The 22,791-nt window shown below is 34.8% G+C and overlaps 1 protein-coding gene and 2 long non-coding RNA genes across 3 annotated transcripts; 1 reads left to right on the top strand and 2 right to left on the bottom strand.

Moving 5' to 3' along the window:
• The first annotated feature begins 2,900 nt into the window (after positions 1–2,900).
• Positions 2,901–22,152, top strand: LOC121726553. The gene is made up of 3 exons (XR_006035552.1): positions 2,901–2,912; positions 16,823–16,828; positions 22,065–22,152. It is a non-coding gene; the product is annotated as an uncharacterized LOC121726553 (long non-coding RNA).
• Positions 14,197–14,837, bottom strand: LOC121726550. Its single transcript, XR_006035549.1, has 3 exons — positions 14,767–14,837; positions 14,561–14,684; positions 14,197–14,328 (listed from the first exon to the last, which is right to left on the bottom strand). It is a non-coding gene; the product is annotated as an uncharacterized LOC121726550 (long non-coding RNA).
• LOC121726547 lies at positions 15,392–18,543 on the bottom strand. The gene is made up of 6 exons (XM_042113951.1): positions 18,311–18,543; positions 18,077–18,105; positions 17,912–18,003; positions 17,568–17,656; positions 15,833–15,956; positions 15,392–15,606 (listed from the first exon to the last, which is right to left on the bottom strand). Exons 1-6 carry the CDS (start codon positions 18,357–18,359, stop codon positions 15,447–15,449), a joined length of 543 nt encoding a protein of 180 aa, XP_041969885.1. The 5' UTR covers positions 18,360–18,543; the 3' UTR covers positions 15,392–15,446.
• Positions 22,153–22,791: the final 639 nt, after the last annotated feature.

Below are 22,791 nucleotides of genomic sequence, written 5' to 3'. Positions count from 1 at the left end.
CCAAAATCAATTTGCTGCACCAAAGTCTCCATCTTCAGTCGAGCAGTCTCCACAAAATCCACATTATAATCGAAGGCTGCGAAAAAAAGATATTCAGAATCTTACAGCACTTTCCAACAATCAAGAACTACGAGTTTATAATATCTCAAATGAGAGGCCGGTTACTTTTCAGCATAATATGTCGAGCTCATTATGAATATACTGTTGAATTATGGAACCAGAATAAAAACAATAGAAGAAATATGCCCATTAGACCGCAAAACGCTTTAAGAGGAGTCCACACCGCCCTGTTTTCCATACAAACGTTGTCCCCTGTTTCCTCCCTGGATAATGCTAGTAGAGTTATAATTTTTTTCCTGAATATCTACGGCCACTAATACGATGTCCCTATGTTTTCTTTTTTTTCATAATTTAATTATTAAATAAGATATGAACGTTCTAAAACCCAAAAAAATGGCCAGATTTTCCGCTGTGTTCAAACGTCCAGAAAACAGATTTGGCTAGATTATACAAAAAAGCAAAACATAGGAACACAGCTCAAGTCTTTTTTTAATCTTTAATGGAAAAAGTACTTAAATCGGTTAAGATTTGGAGAAGGAATCAGGGGACAACGAATCGTTGATTTTCTGGATTTTCTGCAGTTGTCTCTATCGCGTTCTGCGGTATAGGCTTGAGGTAAGGGAGACAGCTATAGATATTACACGTGCTTTTTTTTTCATTTCTCTAGCCCCTGGTGTATCCTCTTAATTCCAGTAGATCCAACCAAACCATTACCAAAATTCATGAACGATGACGTCACACATCACGTGACCATAATGCCGCGTTTTAGTGACATATTTTGAATTCAGTATTAAAAATAATTTTTAACTAATTCTAGGGCATAATAATGAATAAAATATGATTTACAGGTATTATTGTAAACAACTGAAGCGCTTAAAATTATTTTTAAAAAGTTGACATACGCCCGGGTAGCTTTTATGCTCTCATGCTCGGCGGTACGGTACGACAGAAGGAAGAGTGTATATACGTATTGCCCCAATCCTTTTGTTTGTCATCTACCAATTTCGCCAAATGCCTCTCAAGGGTCTGGTTAAATCTTTCAACCATTCCATCAGACTGTGGATGGTACGCGGTGGTCCTCGTCTTATGCATTCCTAAAATTCTACACACTTCCTGGAAGACCTGTGATTCGAAATTCCTGCCCTGAACAGAATGGATTTCCAGAGGCACACCAAAGCGAGATATCACTTCTTCGACTAACTTAATGTCCTTAACGTCGATATTCGTACTGACAGACATCGATCTGCTAATTTTTATGTGATAGCATCCTTAACCTTGTACTAACTTTATTGAGTCGCCATTCGCATAACTTTTCATTCATGTGTGGCGAAAAATAAAATGTTACGACGAACTAAAATAATTCGGTTCGGAAGCTACGCCAACCGCACAACTAACAAAGTGACCACAGTCACTGCATAAAATAGGATAACTTGCCACTAGGAATAATATTTTTCGAGCGCACTCAGGCATAAAACTACCTCTATGGGCCAAGGCCCAGGGGCCAGGAAACAACACTGCGTTGCGGCGTCGCGTCGCGTCGCGTCGTCTAAATCTTCGTAGATTGACGATGCGGCGTCGTCGTCGCCGCAGAACGCATCGTGTTTTCCGATGCGACAGTGACTAGATATTTCCAATGAAATTTTGCGCTCCGATATCGCATCGTATTTCTGTGCGATGTTGTTTTTGCGATATTACGACGTCGCAACGCAATGTTGTGTCGGCCCTATGCACCGTGAACCGAGAGTCCATTCGAAGATATTGCATTATGACTTATGAATTATATAAATGTTCCCGATTATTGTTGGCCTATCAGTATTATTAACTCTGAACAAAACGTAGGAAATAATTATAAGCCTTAGACTAGACGGGTCCATGTGGTAAGAGAGATTAAAGTTAATGTTTTTTTTCATTACAATAACCTACATTTTTGTTTGTACGAAGCTTCAGAGGACCACACCAGCTCTAAATATCTCTAGCATTGCAAACCTTCGGTATTTATTGAGCAATTGCATAGCTTTTATCGCGGGTTACCGGCGCATGCGGCGTTGCAAGACTTCGGCACGGTGTACGTGTGCGTTCAACTAGACGTATGGGCGCATTTTCATAAGTCGTTAACTCGTACGGTATGCAGCATACGGGGAGTCCATAACAACTAATAGCGCATTTTCTTGTTTTATAGGCCTCTGATGCCCGAAATAAATTATTTTATTTTGATTTGATTTTTGATTTTCATTGGTCGTGGCATGCCTTTCACAAATCTCCCACACCCCGCATGCGGGCCCTATCGACCAGTAAAAATGCGCCATATGCGAATTATAATTGCATAAGTCGATAAAAATTGTCATTCAATAGCTTCACGTGGCTTCACCGCGGCAGTCTCCGAGTGCTACACGGATTTATTTTAAAGTAGACAAACGACCACAGCTTTCTCATTCCACAGAAACTCAAAATCGTGGAACCCCTACAAACAACAGCGATCGCTGTTCGATTCAAATCAAAAACTTTACCTACATGGTTGCCGGTCTGTAGCGGGACGGAATCCCATTATCGACGATTTCTAATTTCCGCGCTCGGACAGCTGATTCCTGCAGTGCATTTAATCTGAGCCGGTCTTTTGTTGAATGTTGGTCCAAATTGTAGCGGTAGCGCAGATTACTAAATAGTTACTTTGTAAGCAGTGGTTAAGTAGTCCAATTAGGATTGCCAACCCTCGAAAGGACCAACTCGTTAGACGAGTGTTAGGTTTATTCATGAAAGCCAAGCTTAAAAATATTGTACTTAATATAGTTTTTTCTTTTTTATATGAGAAAGAACATAGTCTCATCTCAGGACCATTTCACTCTTTCAATTTTGTAAAGAAGTCATTAAGAAGCCCAGCGTTAATCCAAGCGATTATAATATGATTGTCCAGTCCAACTTATTTATTTTTCACTTAGTCAATATATTATGCAATAATTATTAGTTTTTGAAAAACCGGAGAAATTATCGTTATCCGGGAGGACGGGAGATTAAGCAGTATTACAGGAGTCTTCCGGGCAATCCGGAAGGGAACCCTAAGTCCAATTAAGAAAAGGTTAGGAAATCTTATCAGCCCAGTTAGCAGAAGATTTAAGATTTATTTCCGGTCTTCGTAGAGAAGAAATAACTATAGTTTCTTGGATTTAAAGTTCCGAAGTAAATAAGGTAAATCTCCATAACTTGGATTAAGTACCATTACTTCTTTTTAAGACATCTTTAAAAGCACACTTATAAAACACACTTGTCTGCTACGAAAAGGTAAACAATATAAATTTTAACTTTTCAATGCTAGATGGCGCTGTTCCAGCTTAAATTTTATTAGTTATTATAAACTAGCGACCCGCCCCGGCTTCGCACGGGTATAAAATATATTATTATAGCCTATGTCACTCACTGAAAAAATGATTAAAATCGATTCAGTAGTTTTGATTTATATTCATTACTACCCGTGGCCCGCATTGGTCGGTACCGCCCACAGGTGTACCGCCGCAAAAGCTACGTCCCGCAATTTTTAAATCGAGAAGTAATTAATTGCGTATGCCATTTAAAAATTTGGTTTGCAAGAAATAACAGCTAATAAATCATTTTGTCAGCATACAAAAATTTTGTTAGCAATAATTGAAATCAGGCTGCAATTCGTGTTCTGTAAATAATCATGACAATGGTCAGCAATTTAAACACATAACTGGCAGCAAGTTTTATTATGTATCTGCAAAATAAACAGTCACTCGGCAGAATAATTACTTGGTCGGCAAGATTATACATTCGGTCAGCAGAGAAAACATTTCAGTATTTCATTATTAATTTATTTTATTAATTAATAAAGACTTAACGGAAGGCCCACTTACCACGGATACCGAAGCGGGGGGACGGGGGGGTGCAGCCCCCCCGAATGGAGGGCTTGGGGGGCACAGCCCCCTGCCAAAACAAAAACAAACACAATCCAGAAAGTCCAAAAGTAGGTTAGGTTAGGTTAGAACTTAGACCACAACACAGAGGGAGCCGAGCGAGCAAAGCGAGCGTGCTGCGGCAGCAGCCGGCGACCGTAACAAAACAAAAGGGGGGCTCGGGGAGCGCAGCCCCCCGCCAAAACAAAAAAATAAATCCAGAAGTTTTTGCTTATTCTATGAGTGCTTACCAAAATTTAATTAAGTATAGGCCTCTCATTGCAGCTTTGATAAATACTCAGCTGTCAAAAAAAATACTGCTGTTTATAATTATATATATTGCAGACTGATTTATAAATATTTGCTGAACACAAGTTGCTGTCCAACTATCAATTTTAGCTTACCAATTACATATTTCTGCTCACAAATATTCCAATACTTTGCTAACCATTTAAATAGCACCCTTTTAAATCTGTAATATCTTCGAAAATATTCATTTAAATCATGTGCTGTAAAGGGCCATATAGATCTTAGATATTAAATCAACAATGTATTAAGGATTAATGCCGTATTGGTTAAAATTGGTTCGAAAATTAGCCATTATTTGTAGTAAAAAGTAAATGCCAAAAAATGTTATTGTGGGATATCCGAGATCGCGAAGTTTTCTGTAGACCTTTTCATTACGTACCATCGAGGAAGTTAATTCCTATGCAATTGACAGACCAACGTTATTTGGTCGAATATGTCAATTCAATGTTAATTGTGATCTGTCACCTGGGTTTGACGTAACGCAACCAAACTACGGTACTTAGGTCCCCGATTTGCATAGGTATCAACTTCTCTGATAGTACAATACTTAGTAGGTACATTATTTTAATAAATCTCATAGGCGGTAGGGTTCAGCCTGCGTTTGCAATGTAAGCGGAAAAAAATGTAATTATTTACGATACTTATCAGTTATCACATAAGAAACCTCAAAAATAACAGTATTTCTCCACAATTTATTAATGTTATTATACTTCTGTATGTCTATTGTCTGTAACCTCTTCGCGCCCAAACCGCTGAACCGATTTTGCTGTTAGTATGGAGATACCTTGAGTCCCGGGAAGGACATAGAATACTTTTTATGCCGGATAATGTAGGTACGGTTCCCGCACGGTAAACAAATGGTACACAACGTAGTTGCGGTTGTAATGTACCTAGTTGATTGAGATGTAACTAGTTGATTTTAGTTTATTTTCACATTTCAAATGGTTTTTTCATAAATAAAAGCACATTTATGAAATTACTTATATTTTCTCTACAAATACAGGTGTTTAAAATTCATTTTATTAAACATAATTTTCTAATTTCTACAAACTATGTTTTCTACACAGACTACTCCTATAAGTATTAAATACTTTACATGGCACAGAGTCGAAAAGTCTATCACAGAAACAATAAATAGAGATCTACAGTTTCAGTAAAGGCGGTTTGATATTATTCCTAATAGACAATCAATTAAAAACTACAAATTGAATGTTTATAAATAACACATTATTATAAATTAAAAAGTCATGTATAAAACGTAAGTAGCGCAAATTATAGTCATTGTAATAGGTAATAACCATCTTACTAATAATAAAAAGATTTACATCAGTATTCTTGTTCTTATGTGATACTTTAAATTTAAAAAAAATGTATTTACAGACAAGGACAAAACATTATGGCTATTAAGAGTCCGGGTGCCATCGCAATTCTCATACAAACGTAATACCAAGATCATTTCCCATACGAGAATATTTACCATATTTGAGTTATTATTCAGCTTAAGATAGTAATTACCTAGGTTCCTGTGCAAAGATTCACTGCAAAATATTTACATACCAAAAATATGAACGATTACAATATTTACATACGTAAACTAAATTGTAATCGTTCATATTTTTTGGTAAGTAATGTAAATATTTTGCAGCGAATATTTGTACCATCGAGGAAATTGATTCCTAAGCAGTTGACGGACCTACGTCGTTTGGTCGGCTTATGTCAATTCAGTGTCAGCTGTGATCGGTCGGATGGGTTTTGTTAATGTAACCAAATTTGAAATTACTTAGGTCCGCCATCTGTCTAGGAATCAACTTCTCTGATAGTACATGAACCTAGGCAATTACCATCTTAAGCTGAATAATAACTCAAATATGGTAAATATTCTCGTATGGGAAATGATCTTAGTATTTCGTTTGTATGAGAATTGTGATGGCACCCGGACTCTTAAGTTGTGAATATAATTTATTAGTAACGCCCACCGGAGCTGAGCCAAGCTGCGTTGCGAGGAATGTGTTTTACAAGAACCAATAGAATCGTTGCTCTGAACGAGGCCAGGCAAATGGAGAGTTTCTATTAGTTCTCAAAAACACATTCCTCGCAACTCAGCTTAGTTTAGACCCCGTGGTAACACAACCTAAGGGCGCTTTTCCTGTTATGCGGATTATCGCCCGCGCGCGGATCTGATCCGCATGAAAGTTGCCTAGTAAAAAAATTTTATTTTAGTGACGTATTTTATGAACGGCTCTCAACACGCGGCCAGGAGCATGTTGTCACCCGCATGCGGACCAGATACGACAGGAAAGCGACCTAAAGTGAAGAACGTGTGCGCCAGTTAATGTATGTTCTACTGATTCTATACATTCGGATTACCGAATACGGATAACGAATTCGATAATCGTATGCGGAAAACTTGTGTATGCGGCCAGCCTAAATGCCGATTTCATCAAAGCCTGTTAAAAGCTAATGGTCCATTAAACATCTTGCCATCTATTTCGCTTGTATCAATGCAAGAAAAGGCACAATAATATTTTGACAAACGATTAACACTAACAGGCGCTGATAAATTTAGAACTTTGTCTTATATTCAACAGCAGTTATAGTAAGTATAGCTTTTATTAGCATTAGACTAGAAGCCAGTTACAAAATATCGAACACAATTATTATTTAGGTAGTTCGCTTAACACATAAAGTTAATATACCTAGCGGAATAGAGAAACGAAGGCCTGAGCAAGCGAGATGTCACTATCAGTAACACTACGTGGTAAAAAGAGAGGTGTGATACATGACAGCAGAACTCTTTTTTTGACGTCCAGTTGGCACTTATCGGCGCGTTGACAATTTAATCTCATAGAATTCATGTTCAATCATGCTTGTGTAAGTGTTTACGTACACATATTTAAACCAAATTCGGTTTCGTCTGACAGCTCGAGCTTGAGATTAACTTTAGGCTATAAGGCTTAACATGAAATATTTAACCCTTTGACGTATAAGGGACACGGGTGTCCCTAACTTTTAATGTAATTTTTTATCCAAATAATAACTTTATTGAAAAAAATAATCTTTCCAAATCACAGTTTTTGAACGTGCCTTTAGTTGTTTTTAATTAGTTGGTAGCTCTGCGCGAAAAAAAAGTAAATTGTTTCCTATTACTTTTCGGTGTTTTGGCGCGCTTCTTTGATATTTTTCAGAAGTGATTTTATTTATGTTTTCTGCGGTAATTACTAACTTCTTGTGCAACATTTCATGAGAATGGTAAATAAAAGTTGTGAATTTACTACTATTTTTTAGATTTTATGAAAATAAAGTAACTAAAACACGATATTTACATCAAGGGACACTGCTGTCCCAATATGCGTAAAAGGTCGTACTCCTATATTATTACTGATATTATTTTATGGCTTATTTATTCAATGTTATTCGTATTTTATATTAATTCTCATTGTTTTAGGCCATATAAAGGCGAAATTGTGTCCGTCTGGTACCTTTTCACGCCCAAACCGCTATACCGATTTTGCTAAAATTTCGTATAGAAGAGGTATTTTGAGTCCCGGGACATGACATAGACTTTTTATGTCGGAAAAATGTACGGTTCTCACGCGATAAACGAATTGTGGCGTAACGGAGTTGCGGGCGTCATCAGTATACAAATTATTTTATAATGAAAAGTATCCTCGAACGATAATTATGTGGAGGAATATCTTATGGCTGATAACAGCGATAATAAAGATGCCCTAATCTTGGATGAGGAAGACCAGGCGTTTATCCAAGGAGATATGGAAGCTGGTGTATCAAAACTCCGAAGTAATAATTTAGCCTGCTCCTGCATCAGACTCCACTTCAGCTCCAGATCCAGCTATAGGTTCTTCGTCGTCTGACTCGCTTGATCCGCCGTTGAAAATAGCATTTTCTGTTTGCTGTAAAGCACAAATTTACGTTGCGTACATCGCAAATATTGAGTGCGATTCTCAACTCCCGCCTGTGCGCACTGCACACATCTTTTTCGTGAGGGTCCTTTCTTCATCACGTGTGATGGCAAGGATTGCCTATGTCCCAGATTTTGCGTTCGTTTCTTTGTCACAGAGATTGACGGTAATGCGTGCTTTCTTATAGAAAAACTGACTATCATCGCTCGGGCTACAACTTGACGGAATTCAAGTGACGAAAGCAAACAACCCTCACCTCTGTGTTCGGTATGCAGTTTTTCGTGAATTATTATATATTCATTGTTCATTGCAATATCCCATAAATCGAAAAACAACCGAAGCTAATACTTTATTTTCGACTTTCTGTCGAATTCATAAGTCACTTTTTTCTGGTCCATGAGGTCTACACTACACCTCCCATATTTTTGTTGCAAGGATTGCCTGCCATCACACGTGATGAAGAAAGGACCCTCACGAAAAAGATGTGTGCAGTGCGCCAAGGTGGGAGTTGAGAATCGCACTAACAGTATTTGCAATTTATGGAACGTGTGCTTCACAGTAAACAGAAATTGCTTTGCAGAGTTTCACGTGTAAATTTATCAATAAATTTATATTATTTTATTAAAAAGTTGTATAATTTATTACCTAAAGCATATAAAAACCTGTAATTATTATACTTAGTTAAACTGGTAAAAGTCGCCCTTTATCGCATATTGGGACACATTTGTCCCAGGTATTTTTGAAAAATCTACGATGTCTTTTTTATTTTTTTCTAATCATATCGATAAAATACTCCACAAAACTACTAACATCCATAAAAACACTTTTATACTAGTTATGTACGTGTAAGGGTTAACCAGAGTAATCTAGGGCACAAAAATATGTTTCAGAGAAAATTAAGGACAGGAATTCTTCGTATTTCAACTCTATGAACCCTTCAAGTACTTATTTTTTAACCCCCGACAAAAAAGAGGGATGTTATAAGTTTGACGTGTCTGTCTGTCGGTCTGTCTGTCTGTCTGTTTGTCTGTCTGTCTGTCTGTCTGTCTGTCTGTCTGTGGCATCGTAGCATCCAAACGGGTGGACCGATTTTGATCTAGTTTTTTTTGTTTGAAAGCTGATTTCATTAAGAGTGTTCTTAGCTATAGTTCATCATCATCAGCCTGCTCCGTGCTGAAAAATCGCGGTTCATCTGGTTCGTGAAGAGCCGATTAGCAACTTGCAGTCGTTTGGTGGGCTTTATTGCATTCTAGGTCGTGACATTAATGAATATTTACACATTAATGGAAAGTTGACCTGGTGCTACAGCATCACCTGGTAATCAATAGGATACCCAACTCCTCACCAACTTAGAGCAAAGGTTTCGTGTTTGGGCTCATTTAAATTGCAACAACTAGTAAGACGTAGATAACCAATAAATTTTTGCATGCTGCTGCTGCAGCATCACCTGGATTCTATAGGAGCCGAGCTCCATATGGACCCAAAGTGGAGGTTTCATGTTTAGACTCATATTGACGGCCTCATCCAAAAGGACATTCGTAGATAGTATTCATTGGGATATAATATGATCCTGTTGATACGAATTATTCTGCACTATAACCAACACAAGTTTAAAAAGCATGAAATAAAATTAAGTTAAAAAATTTAAAAAAACCCCCGCCAAACAACTTTAAAAAGTAATGAAATAATATATTTTACTGACTTTAAGTTTAAATAATTCCTAAGTGTAAAATGATATTTTAGTCCATAATTGTTGTCAAGGTGTGTCGGGGGACCGCTAATGTAGATGTTTGATTTCACATAACATAGTTTAAGGGTCAGTTCACAGCGAACCGAATCGAGACAATCAGTGACATGGCGATACATAATTCAAAAAACACTGTTGGCGGTCCCCCGACACACCGTGACAACAATTATGGACTAAAATATCACTTTACACTTAGGAATTATTTAAACTTTAAGTCAGTCAATTATATTATTTCATTACTTTTTTGGCGGGGGGTTTACAAAGTTGTTTGGCGGGGGGTTTTTTTTAAATTTCTTAATTTAATTTTATTTTAGTTACTGGTTGCTAGTACAGAAAATTGATTTATATGCAGATGGAGAACCTACTATTTGGTAGGATAATGTCAATAGGATATTACGCAAAGGTCGGATCAGACAGACAGACAGATATCGAAGTCTTTAGTAATAGCGTCTCGTTTTTACCCTTTGGGTACGGAACCCTAAAAATTACGCTCAGATAACTCTGGTTGTAACATTGCATCGTCACAGCTAATCACATCATTAGCCAGCTGATACAAGTTTTAACTTTTAAAGTAGCAAAATCTACCCAACTTATGAGATCATAGTAAGCCACCAAAATACATGGAGTTTAAGTAAATTACACAATATTACTCCTTAATTTATAGAAATATTGAAATTTGGTTTTTCACCCCTTAGCTAATAAAAATATCAACGCAGCATATAACAATTTAACAGCCTTTGTCATATGACATTTCCATTATTCTAGACAACAAGCAGAGCTTGTATAGAACTTATTTGCTGTGTTAATATTTTTATTATTACATCAGAGTAAGAAAGGCATATGTTAGCTAATCAACATTTAAAATATTTCTATAAAATATAAAGGGATTAAATTGACACAAATAAATATCACAATTTACATTAGAGATTCAAGTCTTCTATAGGTTATAATATAAAATTATTGTAAATACAATAGACTAGCCACTTATTAATTATGGTCTTGGCAGTAATACAAGATAAATGCTATTTTGAGACTTCACAGTAGTATAATAGGCCGAAGCGAAGTAAAATTTCTACTAAATACTAAGTATATTATTACTTAGTTTCGATCATAAAATTTACACGTAACATCGAATTTCTTTATTATGTGGGTAATGTCTGTAAACTTAAATGTCTGGTTCATTTACATTAGTAATATAATAGGCATACATCCAAATAAATTGCATTTAAACATTGTGAAAATATTTAGAATTGAATCACAGAATGATCATCATACCTTGAAACACTTAGGGCCTGTTTCACCACTTCCTGATAAGTGCCGAATAGGCTATCCACCACTTAACTTGACAGATGAAGTATCTGTCAAAAAAGTTGTGAATAGCATATTCGGCACTCAGAAAGTGGTGAAACAGGCCATTAGCAGTTACCGCAAAAGTAATATTATTTTTTTAACAGTTCAGTCAATTATTTATAATCAAAGTTGTAAAGTTTTTTTTTAATTACCAGAGTTGTATTTAACTCTAAATGTTGACATTTTTGTATTTAAAAAACTTTTTCAGTTTGTCCTTTCATTTTAACCTTATTAGTTATTACTACATTAATACAATATTAATTATGTGCGTCGTTTACATCATAGGAATATAATATTATAATAATTATTTTATATACATACGCCATACTCAGCTATGAACTACTTACTAAAAACTACAATTTTTAAATGAATGACCCTTCAATCGTGGAAAAACGAAACACAATAGAATTTCTATTGTGTCTCGGTCACCGGTGACCGTATGGGGCTTGATGAATTAAACAAAGTTACCATCAATATTATTTCAGCAATGTGCAAGTGATTTTTTACATCATAAGAAAGATGGTAAAATTGCTAAAATATACAGCCAAGGTGCCCAAGCTTGGAGTTTCATGGTAAGTCATTTAAGCCAAAGAAAAAACATTAAGGGCCTGTTTAACCGCTTCCTCATAAAGTGCCTAATAGGCTATTCACAACTTTTTTGACAGATTCTCCATACTTGATCTGTCAAGTTAATTGGTGGATAGCCTTATCAGGAAGTGCTGAAACAGGCCCTAAATGAGCACTATCCACCGGATAGAAGCCAGGCTAGGTAGCCAGGTTGACTTTTTCTAAAACTTCTTTATAAGAACTATAAATAAAATATATATTAGATTGTCTTATCTTTGATTTTTCCTGTTTTAAAGTATGCACTCGATAATAATTAATGAGTTTTTTATATTTTAATTGACCAATATTTCATTGATTGCTAAACATTGATGATAATGGGCAAACTAGATTAAAGTAAGTATCCATTTCTTAGTGTCGAGAACCAATCCAAAATAATATTAAAAGTTTTATTATAGTTCTATACATTTATTTTTATTATACAAGGCATTCATGTCATAGGCACGAATCTTTAGTTTTTCTCAGATTCAGGAAACATTGTATTATGACTAAAAATGCTAAATGGCTAGTTGTCATATTCAAGGCCCCCGCTACTATATTATATTATGTGCTATATTATGTGCAATGCACACGGGCGCCATCCTCTAGGGGCGCCATCCTCTAGGGGCGCCAAATTGCCATCTTTATGGGCGTCAAAACCAATGTCCCAAAAAATTTGCCTAAAGGGGCGCCAAAATCCTTTTTTTGCACACAGGCGCCAGTAGCCCTTACGGGGGCCCTGGTATTAATTTCCTTCATGTGTGTAATTATTGTAACTACAAGTATTATTGAGTTGTAAGACATTAAGTAGTACCTATAGTGTACTAGATTCTAGAAGATATAATTTAAGAATTTAGTTTAGTTGTAGAAAAATACATTTTGCTCAAAAATCTTTAAAAATTTAGATTTAATAAAATAGTTTTGGAATCGGCGGACAATTTTATTTTTACTTTTTTATAAAATAAGTAATCTTCAAACATTTGATAATCAATTAGCAGATGTAGATAATAGGTTGTAAAAAATAAATTATAGTTTAATGAGTCAAGTTACTTTTAAGTTTTAAGAATCAAATCATAAATAAATCCTTGAAACGTTAATATATTATAGTAGGGGAGGGGGGATCTTATTCTTAATCTCGAGCGTGTCAGATTAAGCTTGTATAGACTTCCGACATATTGTGTCTAGTTATCATAGATATCAGATATATAGAATCACATATATAGAAATCAGATTTCTCATGTGGTGGGTTTAAAAAAAGTTATTTGGAAGTATTGAAATATTATTGGATCGGTCAGGCTAAGATAGGGGATGTTTAACATACCCCAAAGAAGGTTCCATAAAAAGCACTGACGATTTAAAGGCCAGGTAAGTCTGTAGAGATATTTTAAAATATAGAAAAATAAAGCTTCATGTTTTCTAATAACTAAGTAACTAAGCTTTGCAGATATTTTATGTTGCAGTCAACTAAGTAATTTAGTCCGTGTTGTCTAAAATCTTATTATAATTTACCTAAAAAAGCAATTTTCTAAATATATATTCTTTTTCATAACTTTAAAATGGGTGCAGTTTCTGAACCCACCACTAAAATAAAAAATGTTCTTATTTTTTTATTAGGCTTACCTAATCTAAAAACCTACTTACTAGGTCTCTATGATGCTCGAGTAACTACACAAATAGCACTCTCCCCTCCCCTACCATTAATGTTGTCAACTTATTCTGTTGACATGTGTGTAGCTTGACCTAAGTAATGCCCAGAGAAAGGAAACGTCTTGGCTGATATAAGTATTTTTTAAAACTTTCTTCTAAATAATAAATTGGACAGCTTCCTTGTAAAATTTAAAGTGCATTCAAATATTTGAGTCCTACAAGAAGACTATTAGATCTACTATATATGAATTTAAAAGTGAATCACATTTGTAAACTTTTGTTGAGAGAGACAGCTCTATAATCAAATATTAACAATCATATGGACATATTGTGATTTACTACTTATGAAAAGATAGTTTTATCATCGAAAAACATAACATTATTTATTAAGCGAGGTAAAATTTAAATGTTAGATTGAGTCTCTAACACAATAATTTTAATAAGATTATTTATTGCATTTAGCATCTTTACATAAGCAGTAGATTAGATCATGTGTAGTATAAGATTGTATTACCAATACAGATGTCAGTATTTCTGTCATTTTCATACTAAAATTACCCTCTCACTGACACTGATGTCAGCTGGCCGGATTTCAATATTGATCTCAAGTTCATTAGAGCAGGTAGTTATTATAAACTAAAAAACAATACCTACATCTGGTATCATAATTGTACAATTTTCTGACGCATGTGGCGATTCCCTCTGCTGCGAGGTTAGCTTGTCTGGGTCCACCATAACACCTCTCTGCTTTGCTAACTCTATTATATAGCTCTTCATTTTTAAGTCACTGCAAATGTTATAAATATTCATGTATTATGGACAATGGAGCCAGAGGCAGACATGGTTAAGTTACAAAAGCAAGCAAAATTAAACTTGTACAGAAAATATTAAAAGAAAACACTCTAACAAATAATTATTGTATGTACATTGTACACACTAACAATCTAATTATTGGATTGATTGGTAATTCTTATTCCTGATAGATAATGTTTTATGAGGGGTCATTAAAATATGTTTACCTTATTTTCATGCATATGCAGCACACACAGCTCAAAATTGCCATTGTTACTATAACACCAATCGTTGTGATGACCATATCCATAAGTGTTATATCCATAACGCATTAATTACAATATTCTTACTCTGAAATACAAGATCAACATGTTAAAATTTATTAATACTTATACAAAAAAGGTAGTGTTTTATGTAAGGTACGTTGACTTACCTAGTCAGTACTAGCAAGCACTATTAAATAAACTTAAATTACTTTATTATATCATCATTGATGAAACCCATTTAGATTTCAAGAAAACTTTATTGTTATTCAAAAATAAACAATCTGAACAATATTTTTTCAAAAAACTTCATCTATTGCTGACAGTTGTCATTCTTCTTTTGTCATTGTCAAGTGACAATCTGACAAGTAACATCGATGAACGATGTTCGATGACACCAATTTTTTTATTTATGGTATCTGGATTCTGAACGTTAGATCCATAAGGTGCATCTTAGACGGCTTATCATCAGTATTTAAAATTATAAAATAATATAATAAGGGATGCGCTTGCGTACCTACCTACCAGATACCTATAAATTAAAACTTTACTTGAGGAATCGGGGGCTAAGTAGCAGGCGTGTAGACTACGATCGAAAATGACAAAATGTTTTTGGGACTTGTCTAGGGTATTTACTATTTATTATTTAATAGTAAATACCCTAGACAAGTCCCAAAACCAGTTGGTCTCACTTCGGTCAGATTCTCAGAATTCAGAACGCCAGTGATAGATGGACATACCAATAATTTATCTATACTTAAGAAAGTCTTGAAACAAAGACATGTACGTATTCTTATTTTTTATATTATTAAGTATATTATTTTATTTATGTAGTAGTGACCCTATCACTTCAGACAACAAAAACTCCAGCATCTTCTACTATAATGTTACAGCTTTCTGATTCAGGACCAGAGCCAGTCTTGCTCTTAGGTTTGATAGTTTTCCTTAAAATTCCATCCCTTTTCAGCTTTTTCTGAAGTGCATCCACGTCTTGTTTTAATTTGTTATCCCTTAAAAAGAATTACCTTTAGTACTTACTCTAGGTATTCATAATACTGAATATATAAGTAAGTAATAATATTATGATAAAAAATTGAACAAGATTAATATTATTTAATATAGCATACTTGAGCATTTTTAACCCTTGTGCTTCGTTTGTAAAAGTTATAATTGAAATACAATTTTGTAAGAATTTTCATAATTAATTATATTAAAATATATTGAACTATTACGTACATGTAACAAATCTTACAGCAATATACGCATGCTGCGACGAAACCAACTCCGGCGCAAGTGATAAATAGTATAACAGATATCATGATACCTTCAAAAACTTTTTCCACCTCTTCACGTATTTTTTCTATAAAAAGCAATATTTTAAAATTAATATCAATTAATTTCAATAGTTAGTGATACTGATTAACAAGAAAGTTTTTACCAAATTTTGTCACGAATACACCTCACATCACATGCATTAGGGTTGTTGAGGAAGTGATTATGAGGAAGAGGAGGAGGAAGAGGAATTTTCACGCGCAAATTTAGAGGGTGCGGATGAGGAAGAGGATATTTTTTGAGGAAGAGGATGCGGATGAGGAAGCGGAAGAGGAAGAGGGTGATAGGAAATTATAAATACTAGCGGACCCAACCCAAAAGTCTTTGTTCTAAGTCTTTGTTCATAACTAGGTACATACATTACACAAAAATTAATTAAAAGACCAAACTATGAATCTAAGCCATTCTCAAAACACACACTATAAAGAATCATCAAAATCGGTCCAGCAATTAAGGAGGAGTTCAGTAACTAGTCTAAGAAAATTAGTTTCAAAATCGACGATCAGACCGAATAATTCGTGTAGTTTTTATTATTTTCAGGACGATCCTTCCCCCCCCCTCCAACACCGCCGGCTCTTGTCCCACCCTCCGAGACTTTTAGTATATTCATCTGGACACCTTTAGGAACAAATGTACCAACTTTCAAAACTACACGAATTTTTCGGTCTGAATTCCTTAATTTTCACAGGTTAAACATACACAACAACGCACACAAAAAAAAAAGATGAGTGAATTTTAGGGTGTAAACTTCTTGGAATTATACAATTCTCTGGCTCTGGCGTGTGCGTTGCCATGATTGGATACGCGATGCGCATGTGCAGTGAAATTCCTCATAAATTCCTCTTAAATTTTGAGGAAGCGATAGCGGAAGAGGATTTTTTTTTTATTTATTAGGATGCGGTAACGGTTGAGGAACCCAAAATATTGCGGAACTTCCTCATTATGAGGAAGCGGAAGAGGAATCCTCAGCAACCCTAACATGCATCACTTGCTAACAAAAAAAATCCTCAGGGCGCAGACGTATTACAAAATTTACAGACGTTTTTCGTATATTTACATAAACTAGAGATCGCCCAATGGTCGAAATTCGACCTTACTTGCAACGACATTAGGACTACTACCTATATTTTGTAAAAAATATTGACTTCATCATAGTTTTTTTCAATTCTTGTCTCTGGGACTCAGCTCATCTTAGACTGGCCGTTTAAGCATTATCATATATTATGTCTATGTCTAATAGTATCTAAAATTAAATAAAAAAAAAACAATAATCCATGTCAACTTGTTGTCAACAGACTTCAACCATAAATAAAAGAGTATAATTCGTATGTATAGGCTTGTCACTCAAAAATCTGTCATTTTTTCTAGTAGCAGTGTCGTAGTGTGTGTAACGTTTTATTTGTTAAAAAAATTATGATAAAAGCATCATTTTAAAGTAATATTAGCTCGATGCACTCCTTCACCATATAAACTATAACTGTGCGAAATTTCATGCACCTACGTTTCCCCATTTTTCGTAAAAGGGTTACAAAGTTTTTCTCTCACGTATTAATATATAAATATTATACAATGTTCTGTCCTTGTCTTATACGTTCAGATCTTATCAAAAGTAAGGGCCAGATAACATTCGTTTTACTACCTTGAGTATTATATTTTTGTCCGAGACTTTGCAGTAGCTGCTTGTAATTTACAACACAATGGCCTAGAGTTTCATTATACGTCATCACTCTGAAAAAAGTTATCGTAAACTTTAGAGGAACCTAGGCCCGTACCACGAAACGGTTTTGAGCATGGAATTAATATATACTACGTTATACGTAGTATAACAATCGGATGCCACGTCCTACTCTAACAACGTCATTTCACGTTTGTTAGAGTAGGACGCAACATTCTCGTACGATTGTTTTTCTCAAAACCGTTTCGTGGTACGGGCCCAGTTTAGCCAACTGTGTTAACAATAAAGTATTGCATGCATGGACCTACAATGCAACAGCACTATCACAGCCACACTCGTTCGCACAGTTTCTATTTTCAACCCCACAATCTTCAAAATCTTCACAGTTCGTACTGTTTTCCTAGAAATAATAAATTTTTGAATGTTAAAAAATATAACCAGCGTAATATAAACTCTACAAAATGCGTACTTACATTATTAAAAAGAGCAGAGGAGATCGAAACTGTAAGAAAACACAATTTATATTATCTGAAATAAATATAAAACTAAAATATAATTATATTAACTAAATAAACATTTTTTAATGTCAACCACAAGTACATGCAGCGACAGTAGAAGGTGCCCCAAGCCCGTGTATTATTTTCCTCTATGGGAGAAGGAAACAATATGTAGACAAGTATTTACCAGAATGAAAAAAATTTACTGACCTTGCGAGTATAGCAGATTCAAGCCCAATATTAGCATGAGCTTCGACATCCTAATTTTAATCACAGTTTAATCTTGTTTATTTTAACAACACAGTATCAGAAAGCAGAAACTTATAAAAAGTGCACACCGAATCTAACTCAAAGTAACAATGTTTATTTCTCATAAAGTTCCAAATTACAATACATTCGGCCTTGCTTGCATCGCGTACTTACAGATTTTCTGGACGCGATATAAATAGCTCCTAGACCAAGAGCGATACAATACGTCACGCGCGTTGTATAGGTATAATATGCCACGAATCACATAACAAGTTTTACAAAGAATAATTTCCATGAATATCTAACGTAAATATTAAAATTAAAAACTAAATTAAGACTCATAACCATTTTAATCATTAATTATTAATGAACTAGAAATTTTGAAGAAATGTAAACTTGATTTTCTTCGATAAAGACGCAATCTTTTTACATTTCTGATCATAAAAATATTAAAAAGAAACAAAAATATTATTTAAAATCTTAATTAAAATCAAAATGGAAAAACTAAATACCTACCAAAATTAGTTTTCTCTCCGTATTTCCAAGTATTTGAGTCATTTGAGTTTTGTTTGAGTTTCCCGCTATTTTCTGTATATATATATATATATATATTTTAATATATTTGACAAAATATACACGCAAAGTAAATTTATTTTTAAGACATTGGTGATTGGAGTTTGGACTTTGGACCAGAGAAATGATACTCCATTATACAAGTACGCTGGACTGATGATACCCTTTGAAATGACAGCTATTTTTTGTGCCTATTTGAAGCGGAATCAGCTCGCCCATTATTAGGGATAGGAACTAAATTTGACGTAAAAATGAAGTTTGAAAGTCGCCATCATGTCGCCATATTGGCGCTGCTAGCAGTAGTGAGAGTATTTGGAACTAATACTAGTGATGTACAACTGTCTTTTCTATTATCGATAAAATGTTTCCAGATTCAGATAATGTCGACCATTAGGACAAAAATATTAAATTGAATAATACAAACGCTACATATTTGTATTAAAGATTACAGACTTCCTCTCCGTAATTTAGGCTTCACGTTATCTACGTATGAAATCGTTGTTAATTTATTAGGCGTAATAAATTAACAACGATTTCATACGTAGATAACGTGAAGTAGCAGTACCTATCTATAATCCATTTATTTTTACCAGTTAGCACTACGGAAACAAAAAACAAAACTGAAGATAAGCTTCTAACGAAAACTTTGTTGTATTGTTTTTTCTAATTTCATTTCTAATATTATCAAAGTAGTGCTACAATGTATCGTATTAAAGCTGAACAAAGCTGAATAAGTGTTCTGTGTGATTAGACCCTAACTAATCTCATCATAAAATAATATTATAAAGCGGAAGAGTTTGTTTGTTTGAACGCTCTAATCTCAGGAACTGCTGGTCCAATTTGAACAATTATTTCAGTGTTAGACAGCCCATTTTATATATTTTATCATGCTGAGACTAATAGGAGCTAAGAAATAGAGGAAAATGTGGAAAAAGTGGGGGAATGTATAAAGTGAAGGATTATATAGGCTATTTTTTGTGGACCAATTTGTCTGTGTAATTAGATATTTACGTGGGAGAAGCCGCGCGGAAAGTCTAGTAATAATGTAAAAGTTCCCTATTTATTTATGGATCTAGTAAGCCAATTTTTATCGATTTACTTTATCTCATTTGATTTTCGCCATTTTGGCGCTGATTGCAGAAGTGCGAGGGAAATTAACTAATGAGGGATTTTCATTTATATTTTTTAATTTTAACAATCTTAACTAGATGGCGTAAGGATAGACACTTCTAGATTTTCTATTGGTTCCTCACCGATCTGAAATTATCTGCAGGTTGGCATCACTGACTACATATGGGTTGTGTTTCCAAAAAATATCAGTGTACTGTCAAGTGTGACATAAATCAAAATATCTTAAACCTAAGCAATCATTGGCCTAAGCGATTAGGCCAGTACACTGGTAATAGTTTAGGAACACGCTGACATAATAAAAATTTGTCAAACTGAAACTTGACAACTGAAAGAGTTTTGGCGGGCATGTCACTTTCAAACTTATTCTACTTTTTATTGTTGGTGTGGTTTTTATGATTTTTTTCCAAATTGTGTTATTTGGGTTTTTGATATTCATTATTGGTAAAATATTAGCCATTAAATATCCGTTATCTTGCACAAGTGCAGGTAAGATGTTGTCAAAACCAAAATGTATAATTCCTGCGACATTTGGTGTGAATATCGGTAAATAAGGCTATTTCTTCCGTGAATTTTAGCTAAAACATCGTTATAATAACTTTATTATCCTATTCATTGGAATATTGTTGCGTCTTTTTCAAATTGAAATGTATCAAGTTTTACATTCTTTTGCCCAGTTTTGTAGCAATTATTGATGGTATTCCCTGGTATTAGTTATTACCGATAGTTGTCTACCCATACGCCATCTAGTAACTAAATTGGAAACTGTTTGACAATCAAATTAAAAATATAGGAAAATCCCTCATAGGATAATGCAAAGAAAATAAATATAAAACGTTTGAATACATTTTTTATTGGGGTGGAGTAGGTAAGATATTTATAAATAATAAAAATATAATATGTGCGATACTTTAACATTATATTTTATTAGTTACCGTTACACAGTTACAGTCTGTCAAGAAATAGTAGACGCTGAAATAAATTTTCCAAACATAAACACGATCAAATGGTAGTTTTGCGCCTTGTATTTTCACAGAGAACGTTTGTACACTTCAAATAGTAACGGCAAGTGGTAGTAGTAATTTTCGGACGCCAACCAGACTTTTCAATTTTTTTCAACCATAATTCCTTCGTCGGACGGAAACCTGTCAATTATTTAAAGAGCATAATATATGTATCTATACTTATAATAAAATCGTAGAGGTAAAATTTTTGTACATTGAAAATAAACTTGAAAAAACGAGTCAGGGGGATTTTAGAAGAGTAATAGAACACATTTTAACTGTTTTTGGAATTTTTGTTACTCTGTCTGTTTGTCTGTTTGTCTGTTTGTCTGTTTGTACAGGCTAATCTCTGAATCCGCTGGACCGATTTCAATGAAATTTGGCATGATGATACCTTAAATCCCAATCAACATCTTAGATACTTTTTTTTAACCGACTTTAAAAAAAAGGAGGAATTAATGTTTACTTTGCTGTTTGTGGTAAAATTTTCAAAATTCTTTTTTTGTTGTATAGATTGCCCGAATACGATACCATGTTTACAATAAAATCGGGCAAGTGCGAGTCGGACCCACGCACGAAGGGTTCCGTACCGTTATAGACAAAAAATAGGCCAAAAGTTGTGTATTTGTATGGGAGCCCCCAAAAATTTTAATAATATTCTAATTGTATTATTAATAACTAAAGTACACATATAATTAAGGATCCTGTGAAAATTTCAACTGCCTGCCTGTTGTCATTATTGATATCGAGCAAAAAAGGCCAAAAAATCATGTTTGTTGTATGGGAGCCCCCCTTAAATATTGATTTTATTTTGTTTTCAGTATTTGTTGTAATAGCGGCAACAGATATACACAATCAGTAAAAATTTCAGAACTCTAGCTATAACGGTTCTTGAGATACAGCCTGGAGACAGACAGACAGACGGACAGACAACGAAGTCTTAGTAATAGGGCCCCGTTTTTACCCTTTGGGTACCGAACCCTAAAAACGGTGACTTGAAGTAGCGGCAGCCAGTTTGAGCATGTCCCCCGGGCACCCTGAGATCATATCAAAGGGTTTTCGTGGTTGGATACCGCTGTCGATCCTGGTGACACAGGAGATACAGTGGTGGGAATGTGTTGTGGCCGGTGGGCCAAGGCCCATAAAGAAATTACACTTTCGGTAAATAAGACGCCGCCGCCGCTGTTTGGAGTGTTTATTCTTGAGCCTGTCCCTCGGGCTCCCTGAGATCAAATCAAAAGGCTTTCGTAGTTGGATACCGCTGTCGATCCTGGTGACACAGGAGATACAGTGGTGGGAATGTGTGGTGGCCGGTGGGCCAACGCCCATAAAGAAATTACATTGTAAGTAAGTAAACAACTTCAAGCGTTATTTTGTTCTGGTTTAATTATAGGTTATGAATCTGAGAATAAGAGGTAGGTTAAAGAGGGATAGATGCCTACATTAAATCCCGTCTATCCTCTATCTCCGTCACATGTTCCTTTCCCCTGTCCTGTGGCCCCCATCAGGTTCAAGTTTCCTGGGTCTTTGATGTAAATTAAAAATTTCGTGTGTAATATTAGATCGAAATAAAATAGTCGTAGACGGGTGTTCAATTTTCTAAATCTCGATTTTAATAACATACATTCACGCGAACGAAGTTGCGGGCAACAGCTAGTTTGATAATAAAAATCGGTTATCGGCGATTTCAATACAATTATTATAGATATCGATAAATTTTATCGTCAGAAAACTGCA

This window comes from Aricia agestis, chromosome 4 (genome assembly GCF_905147365.1).
Source record: "Aricia agestis chromosome 4, ilAriAges1.1, whole genome shotgun sequence".
NCBI classification, from domain to species: Eukaryota; Metazoa; Arthropoda; class Insecta; order Lepidoptera; family Lycaenidae; genus Aricia; species Aricia agestis.
The sequence above is the reverse complement of the archived record's forward strand: the minus strand, read 5'-3'. Positions and strand labels throughout refer to the sequence as shown.

Excerpts from the sequence above, each read along its gene's own strand:
- LOC121726547 (XM_042113951.1), bottom strand. The coding sequence starts at position 18,359 with ATGTCGAAGCTCATGCTAATATTGGGCTTGAATCTGCTATACTCGCAA. Across the intron at positions 18,004-18,076 it reads CCTCTGCTCTTTTTAATAAT|GAAAACAGTACGAACTGTGA; the intron begins GTAAGTACGCAT and ends TATTATTTCTAG. Across the intron at positions 15,957-17,567 it reads ACAAAAATATAATACTCAAG|AAAAAATACGTGAAGAGGTG; the intron begins GTAGTAAAACGA and ends TGCTTTTTATAG.